The sequence below is a fragment of the Pseudorca crassidens genome, chromosome 7 (genome assembly GCF_039906515.1).
Source record: "Pseudorca crassidens isolate mPseCra1 chromosome 7, mPseCra1.hap1, whole genome shotgun sequence".
Lineage (NCBI taxonomy): Eukaryota > Metazoa > Chordata > Mammalia > Artiodactyla > Delphinidae > Pseudorca > Pseudorca crassidens.
In genome coordinates this window covers 1,934,357-1,943,449 of record NC_090302.1, presented here as the reverse complement: position 1 = coordinate 1,943,449, position 9,093 = coordinate 1,934,357, and the positions used below count along the sequence as shown (strand labels likewise).

Genomic DNA, 9,093 nt, shown 5'->3' with positions numbered 1-9,093 from the left:
GCAGGGCAAGTCCCTGTGGCGCTCAGCTTCCACCGTCGGAGACTCGGGAACGCAGGCCGGCTAGGTGACGGCACGGTCCCTCGACTCCAAGTAAGACATGCGAGTCCGCCAAGAACGCGTCAGCGGGGCAGCAAGCATCCCAGGTGAGGAGGCGCGCGTGCTCTGTGTCGAGAGTGCGAACGCCACCAGGACGCACGCAGCTTCCTCTCTGGCACTGAAATAAGCCCGAGACAGAAAATTGGAAAAGGGGAATTTATTTATTAAAGAAAAGTCGTCTGCGAGTTCTTCCACTTAAGTTAGTACCCTTGACGTTAACACTTTGGATTGAAACATGCCATCTTTCAAATAACAAGTGGACTCTACAAGCAGCGCCTACAGGTCAATCCAAGTAGCGTTTCAAGAGCCCAGAGGGACACTGGAGGGAGGTGACCCCTTCCCGGGGTGACGACCTTGTCTGTAAACACTGTCAGAGGTTAGAGGCACGGCCGAGCGCGCTGCCGCCACAGAGGTTTTTCAGCAGGAAGATCCAAGCACGAGTGTGGCCTGGGTGCCCAACACCCAGGGTGGGGCCCCCTCCGGCCCGCCCTTCTCCCCTCCCCAGCCCAGGGGCACCCCGGGGTCTGCCCGCTCTTCCCAGCCCTCGGCTGGGAAGTAAGAGGCCGCCTTCCTGGGCCCGGCGGCTGGAGCACGCAGCCTACGTGCGGTTCAGGGTCTGGAAGATGCGGGAGATCTGCAGCATGACTGGGCCCGTCTCGGGGTCGTTCATCCACTGGGTGCTGTTCAGCGGGCTCTCGAGCATGTCTTCAAATGCTGCGGGGACACGACGGGGCTGCCTGAAGGACCGCACCCCACAGACCCGGACATGGGGCTGCCGGAACTAAAGGGGACGTCCTCTATAGCCAGGGGCCCAGAAACCCCTTCTAGCCGCCATCCGACAGTGTCTGGTCTGCTGGTGGAGGGAGCTGACACAGGGCACTGCTGCTGGCAGGGCGGGGCGGCGTGCCCGCGCGCTCACGGGCACAGCGACTCTGGAAAGCGGTTTGGCACCAGCTACCGGGAATCTTAAAATAGTGACAGCCTGTGACTCAGTAACTCCACTTCCAGTCCTACCCTGACAAAACAGTCAGATGCAGAAAAGACTTACGTAAGGATACTGTTGCCGATTTAATAATACCTGATTGGAAAAGTCAGAACGTTCACTGTTAAGGAATGACTCAAAAAAACAACCAGCACATTAAAAATGAGCAGCTCTTTGTAATGAAAACTTTGAATTTCTAAACACTTCCATAAAATGTCCGCCCACAAACAGAGGCGCCCCCAGCAGACAGCTCTACAGCCCAGACACTCGCCGGCCGGCTTGACGGAGACTCACCAGCGACCGCAGGGCGGACGGTCGCCCTCACGTCTGGGAAGCACGGCTCTATGCCAGACCTTGTCACGTCGGCCCACGTCGAACCATGTCAGTGAAAGTGGTCCCAAGTTTATGGGCTTCACGGGAAGCATCTATTCAAGGTGCTCACAGCTGCTCAGGGCCACAGGGCCTCACCGCAGGGCTCAGCATGAAAGTCTGATTTCATTACGTTTATGACCTGACGCCCACCCACCCCCACCAAGCCCTCCTGATTAAAATCCTCTGCAAACCAGTTAAAAATATCAGAAAGAGAATCCAGAAAGATGACGTGACATCTGAGAGAACGAAATATAGCAGGTTTAGCAAAAATAATTCCAGAAGGAGGAGAGAGCTGCACAAAACGATGAAAAAGGCATTAAGTATGAAAATCCAGAGATGAAGATGTATCTGAGGAAGGACTTTCTTCTGCACGTCTCGTGCATTAAAAATGAAAAGTGCAGCATGCGACCAAGAATGCTCCTAATGTATAAAGAGCCGTTAACAAAGCCCTAAGGTCAACAGGCAGCTGAAACGGGACGGATGGACGGTGCAGAGGGGACAGGTGAACGAACACCAACGGCCGGAGGAAAAACAAAGGAACACACGGAGCCTCTGGGTCCCTGTGCGAGGGGTGGGGGTGAGCGCGGGCACCTAAGCCAGACACAGGCCCCGTCAGCTGTCAAGACGTCACCAAGAGCTTAAACGTCTGTATTCTTTGACCGGGTCATCTGACTTAGAGCTACCTGTCCTTAGGGAACGGGAGCTGCACCCAAAGAGTAGGTGGAGTAGGTTCAAAAGCAACAAAACGAGAAACAATCTACATGACCAGAAACAGGGGAACAGTATTTGTTAAATAACGTGGCAGATCTATAGAATGAAACACCTGTACCGCTAAAATCTCATTTTTAAAAGAGTAAAAAGTGCACCAAGAGAAAAGGCATCAAACGGGATGAGAAAATAAGCACGATAAAGGTGCCCCGCAGCGTGGCTGCACCTGTCCCAGACCCCGCGGGACCCCCAGAAGGAAACCCGCCGATGAGGGAGGGGTGACTTCCACTTCTTCACGCTTTTCTGCGCTTCTCCAAATGTTCTATAATGACTATTGTACTTCATCTAAAGAGATAAAGGTCATTAAAAATCCTACCGGAAATGTCTTGAGAGAAGCGTGCAGCTGCAGGGGTGCCCACAGGCCGGTGACCTCACAGGCAGGTCATTCTCTCCAGGCCGGGACTTGGCGACTGCAGGAGGCCTGGGGCCTGAGGGGGAGGACCCTGGGCCAGTGTGTGTCCTGTCCAGGTCACCGACTCAGAGCCTGCAGACTGGGTGGCACTCACCCCGTGTGGTTTGTTTTAGAAATGGGAGAAACACTCAATTTAGCAGCTGTAAAGCCACACGGTCATCTCAATAGATACGGAGAAAGCATCCAGTGAAACTGACCACCTCTCCATGATTAAGAACACTTAGCATCTAAACTGGAGGGAAAGGGGAACTTCCTTAATCTGAACAATTATATCTTCAGAAATTAAAAAAAAAAAAAGCCTACAGAAATCACACACTCAGTGGTCAGGTACTAAAAGAATCACTTTAGAAAAGGCTTTGGGCAGACCCCAGGCAGCATGTGTGAACCTCCCGAGGTGGCCGAGGAGCCGGAGGGCGGGAAGACATGCTCTCGCTGTGGAAAGGACTGCCGCCCGCCTGGTACCAGGAACGAAAATAAACTCACGATCAGACACACCACTGAAGTACAGAACCTGGGCACCAAGAGGAAAATTCCCTGCCTTACGCCACACACACCTCCAGGTAGATCACAGACTTCAATAAGAAACTTTAAAACTACTAGAAAAAGATAAAGGTGAAGGTCTTCCTAACCTTGGGATCAGCGGGCTTTCTTTAAAGATTGACATCATCAATGAAACCGACACGTTCAGCTGCATTAAAATACAGGACATCTGCTCATCAAAGTGATAAAGAAGCCAGAAACCGATGAATGATCTTTGAGATCTAAACATCTGTTAAAGGATCAGTGCGTGGCAGGCGTGAAGAAGTTTCTGAGTGATAAGAAGACGACCCAACAGGGAAAGCAGCCGCACGTCAGGCAGAAGGCCTCTCCCAGCGGAGGCCCTAGAAGAGGCTGGAACTTCTGGAAGGCGCTGGGCCTTAGAGACCAGGGAAATAGCCAAGCACGCAGAAGCGCCTGTGCCTCCTGGACGGCTGCTCTGGGAGGGCGGCGGCAGGGGCTGAGCTGCTGCGGACGGGGACGGGGGTGGGGGGGTGGGGGGGGTGCCCTTTCTGGACAGCAGCCTCAACACACACACACGCCTGGGCCCCGCCAGCCCGGCCCGGGGCACAAGGCCTGCGGAAACCGTCCTGCAACGGGAGCGGCCACGGGAGCGCGCAGAGCAGCCCGCAGGCCAGGAAGCCACGCGGGCACCGCCGGGCAGCAGCGCAGCGCAGGCAGCCACGGTACTGATGTCACCCACGCAATGAAGTACTTTACGGCCCTGCGGAAGGTTGGTCCCAGCAGCTGGCCCAGAACACAAGAGGCGGCAACTGAATGGTCTGAGCACACAGACACCCGCGGCAACGCGGCCGAGGAAGCAGAGGAGTGGCAAACGCTCGCGTGGTCACCGCAGCAGGGGGCAGGGGGCGCCCCAGGGACCCTAGGCTAAAGTTGAGTGGCAGGAACACAGTTATTAGTTTTATTATTACTCTTCAAAGTTACAAAAATTATGTACACTTTTGAATGTGTATTATATCTCACAGTCAAAACAAATGCCAAAGAAACCCTTACAAAGAGTAAGAGCTACAATCAACCAGCAGCCCCTCACACACGGCCCTATAACCTGCTGGGCGCTGGCTACACTCTCCCAGACTAGATAATCCACTTTAACTGGTTTTTCACACCTTGAATGGAGTCACCGCACAAGAGGCTGTCACACCACGAGCACGACCTGATTTCCGGGCCCTACAGTGACTCAGGCTGCAGCCGCCCGGGACCCTGCAGGGGCAGCTGCTGGGGCGTGGTGGCTGTGGTATCGTCCGGCAACATCTGTGTGGCAGGCAGGTCCCGCCCTTGCACAAGCAGAAAGAAGGCACACACCTAGTAAGATTTTAGGGTTGGTCAGGCCCAGCTGCACCACGGGGTTATCCAGGATGGCCTGAAACAGAGGGCTGTCGGGGTCGATGCCCTTGTCCAGCTCCTCAGGAGAGGGCCTGCGGTCTCCCAGCAGCCACTCGCACTGCGAACACAAGAGCAACAGCTGTTAGCGCCCTCCGGACCCCATCAACCCAAACACTGCAGCCAGGGCTCCTGGTCAGCTCCCAGGGCTGCCCTGACCGGCAGGGGCCTTGACAGAAAAGCCAGCCCAGCCCGGACTCAGCTGCTACACACGCCAGGACGGGCCGCACACAGGAAGCACCAGCCTGGCTTTGCTGGCAGATCCTGGCACCGCAGCAACGTAACGGCTGCAGCTTCTCCAGGCCCTGAACCGGGCGCCAGCTTCACCCGCCCGAGCGTTGGGAGAAGAGGTTAAGACACACACTGCACACCTGGGCTCTGTCGCGGGAAGCGGCCCTGGGCGTGAGTGAGCGCCTCTCGGCTCATCAGTGAGTGAGGAACGGCTAAAGCACAGGCCCACCTCGCCTCCCTGGTTCCTGTGGGCCAGGCTGGCTCTATTCCCGCAAGTGCACCAAGCTGTCGCCCCCAGCCCCTCCCCAGGCAGCTCTCCATCGGCCGCGGGCCGTGTGCACAGGGTGTCACATAGTCACCCACAGGACGTGTACGTTTTTCTGAAAGGCAAAGCCCAGGATTTTCTCAATATTTAAAAACTTGCCTACTGTTTGAACCACCTACCCATTGTTTCACTTCAGAGGCAAAGTAACGGACCTCACGGGAAGGTGACCCAACACACAGCGCTCAGGACACACGTGGCGTCCCCGGGGCGCGGCCTGGTACTCACGGCGGCGTTCTGCTGGTTGTTGTTCACTCTGAGGGCGTCTATCACTTCCTTTTCATCGAATCCCATCTCCATCAGGGAAACGACGGCCTAGAGGAGAAGCCACAGGCCTCAGTGCCGTGCTCACGGGGGCCCCGGCAGCAAGGCTGCGGGGCTGAGCCGCGTCTCACGGGCAGCGTCTTGGCAGGGGATGTCTTAAAGCAACGCCGTGGGGTTTTCTCTCTCAAAACGCCGTTTCCCTACAGCTCTACTGAAACACTTCTTGGTTTTCTGAACGACGGAGGGACGGAGCGGGAGGTGGAAGGCGCACCTGCTCTTGGCCAGAGGCTCGCCTTCCCACCCCAGGTCCTTCTAGGGGTGTCCCCGTGACTGTCTGGGTAGACCTGTCCTCACAACCTCACCAGCCTATTCCAGAGGGCTCGTCATCCAGGACGAGCGTGGCAGAGAAAGGTCACATCAGCAGTTCCCATTTGAGCGGAGACAAGAATGTCAGTGACTTGTGACACACTTTATCTTTAAAAAAAAAATGAAACTAAAATTAATTCGGAACGTGTTTAACAAAACTTAAGCTGCAAGTCCAACACATGCTGCTTCCTGGGGAGAAACCTTTCGGACATAAGTCACGTAACGATACATTTCTTCACTTCATCCTTGACTTTTACTCTACAACCTTTGAAAGGCTCAACTCTGCCCAAAAAGGTACAGGCTCCATCCAAGTTTCAAAGGATTCTCTTAATTCCCGGAAGGTCGGACCGTGCCCTTTAAGGGCCTGACGTCATCTTCCCCCAGCTGTCGCACGGATGTCGGCTGGCCTCACGCCGCCGGCCCCTCGGGCCACCATGTGATGCTCGCGCGGCCCCGGCACTCTCTGGCCTCGTGGACACCACCGTGCACTGTGCAGTCAGTCTGGACTGTTTCAAAGCGAGCCCAACAGGAGCAGCAGCAGCTGCGGGCTCATCAGGAGGGGCGTTCAGCTGGAGCGAACGGCGTGCAGTGAGCTCTTCACAGTCAGCACTTTCTGCTTAGGATCCACTTCCTCTGCCTTCCGGGGCCACTTCCTGTCTCCAGGGCCCCGTGAGCAATCGCTGGGCGCAGAGCCCACCAGGCGGTAGTATTTTGATATCAAGGTCACATAAAATCGCCCGGAACCTACTCTGAAACCCAAGGATAGGACGGCCTTTGCCACTGGTTTCAATAAAAACCATCCTCTCTCCAGACTACTGTCTCAGCCCAGGAAATGATGCCCCAGGACATCTGGGGGTGATTCCAGATGCTCCGCCCGCCTGTCTTCCCAGCACTGGGAGAGGGAACCTGCGCCCACAGGCCCTGCACGGTCACTGTCCTGCCTACAGCTGGGGGGCTGCTGGGGGTGGGTGTTAGGAGCAGGGGGTGCAAGGCAGCAAAACGTCTGTTTGGGTCTCAAGTCCAAGCCCTGCTGTCCGATCCAGTCTCCCCAGGATCTAAACTAACGTCTGGATCCTTACCGGCCCCTCCCCCTGACCGGGACAGGATCCAAGGCCCTACAGCCCCTCAAGCCTCGACACCCTTTGGGGAATGAGCACGTTAAGATGGTCAAGAACGACAGCCGCAGGGGAGAGGCCTTCAAGTCGGTGACCAAGACCGTGAACTACCCGGCAGCAGCCCTGACGAGGCCCACGCAGGACCTCCACGGGAGAAAGCATGGAGCCCGACAGCACGAGGACCTACCCACGAAGAGGCTGCCCTTCCCGAACAGGGGCCCAAGCGCCAGACCTGGGCTGGGTTCCCCAAAAGACTAAGCCAACGAGATACACTTCCTTCAGGACCGGGAAACTCGGGACTAAAGTAACACAGGTACTTCTGAACACACAGCAGAACTCAAAAAGGGAAAATCCCGAAGAACCAGGAAAAAGGAACAACAAACTAGCCTCCCAGAGGGTGTGCCCTGGGGGGATGGCGAGCACAGGCCTCATCAGGGCCGGGCTGGGGCCTAACATCACACACAGGACACCGACCTTGGGTCCATGCAAGCCAGGGGGCTGGAGCTTCAAACCAGGACCCTGAGCAGGGTCTGCATCCCCAGAGAGAGGGGCAGTGGAAGACCCACACCCCAGCGCCGTGGGTCACACTCCGCATGGCCCAGGAGCCCTGCCGGATGCTTAGCACGAAAGCTGGCCCCTGGCTCGGGGTCCCGCTCAACCCCGCAGAAGCAAACTCTGAATCAACCACACAGGGCACCCCACGGCCCGGCCACTGGGGAGTCCCACGGAAACAAAAGCCCACAGGTGAGCCCACGATGAGGCATCGCACCCTGAGAAAACCAGGCCACAGGCAGAGTCAGGAGGAACAAAGAACCGGAGCCCTAACGCCTGGAGCAGACAGAGCTGTGATCTGAAAAAAACAGAACAGCCTCGAAATACGAGAAACAGCCAAGAAGGTTCAATTAAAGTTGAACCTAATGACAGAAGAGACAGTGACAAAGAACAGGGCGACGCGAAAGCATCAAACACGAGGTGACGGTGAAGAGGAGGCCATACAGATGCACTACGGGCAGCTGGCCAAGGACAGCCAGAGGCACCGGGCCCCCGGGCCCCTGAACCCCACAGACGCCGGGTTACCTGGTGGCCGGCAGCCTGACCAGCCTCCCTGCTCACAAGACGGTCCCCGAGGTGGGCGGGTGACCCTCCAGTCTCTGGGCAGCACCCCCGACCAACCCTTCAGCTCGAGGTCACTTATAATACGGACAGGACCCGATCGCGAGTTCTTCAGAAGATGCCAGGTGTGTGGACTAACTGTTCAGAGGAAAACACAGCCACCTAGATGCCAGTGAGGAAAACTTCAAGCTGAACCCGGGGACTCAAGGGGCCCCAGGCCTGTCTGCAGACTCCTCCCCCCGCCTCGCTTCCTACAGGGCCGGCGGCTCAGCCTGCGGTTGCCAACGTGGCGGCAGCTTCCTCTGCACGACGCGGCCTCGGGAGCCCGACCAGCACCTCTGCCTGCCCGACCCAGGCCCGTCAACACGTACCCGGGCATCTGCGCGGAACTCCCTTTTCCTCCGGATCTTCTTGAAGATCTCCGTCAGCTCGTCTCTGTCCTCCTCACCCTCTGCGCTGGTCCCGGCGGCAGCGGCGGGGGCGGCCTCGGCGCCCGCCTCTCCCTGCAAGGCCGGGCCTGGAAGCGGCGTGTCTATGGTGGGGTCTTCCGCGTGCTCGATTAGCCACTCCATGGCCTGGGGCACCGACATGCTGCAAGGTAAGACGGGCTCTGTGCAGCACCCCCAGGCCAGGGAACCAGGGCCTTTGTTTCCCCAAGAAAAGCCTCTCGGACTTCATGGCTTCCCTACCACGAGCTGCCGACCCCTGTAATGAGAATCTGGCATGTCTGGAGCCCTGGCCCTGCCCCAAACTGCCCTGAGGCCCCGGCCAGAACACGGAAACCCACGGGCAAAGTAAAGGGAACCAAACCCAGGAGGTACACCCGAGAGTTTGGGTCCAAAGCAAAGAACACAGCCCACTGACCATCCGTCAGTTACAGATGATTTATTTCAGATCTGAACATAAACGAAGGGCAAGTAACTAGGACAGGAAACGACAGAGGACTGTTGAGGACACCGCCACATAAACTTCAGGAGTCGACCACGGCCCTGCTGCGAGCAGGCTTCGACTTGAGTTCCCATAAAACAACAGCCCAGTGAAATGCCCAGAACCATCATCATACGTCACGTTCCCAGTACGTGAGTCGATTTCCAACTGCCCTGAAACACCTGGA

General features: G+C 56.9%; 1 protein-coding gene across 2 annotated transcripts in view; it reads right to left on the bottom strand.

The window, feature by feature from the left end:
* Positions 1–238: 238 nt before the first annotated feature.
* The window catches only part of UBAC1 (UBA domain containing 1), a 235,497-nt gene continuing 226,642 nt past the window's right edge, over positions 239–9,093 (bottom strand). For both annotated transcript variants that reach the window (XM_067742737.1, XM_067742738.1), the window contains exons 7-10: positions 8,351–8,570; positions 5,350–5,436; positions 4,491–4,629; positions 239–810 (exon numbers count right to left, since the gene is read on the bottom strand). In XM_067742737.1, coding sequence (XP_067598838.1) covers positions 695–810; positions 4,491–4,629; positions 5,350–5,436; positions 8,351–8,570 — 562 coding nt within the window. In that variant the 3' untranslated portion in view covers positions 239–694. The remainder of the gene's footprint in view (positions 811–4,490; positions 4,630–5,349; positions 5,437–8,350; positions 8,571–9,093) is intronic.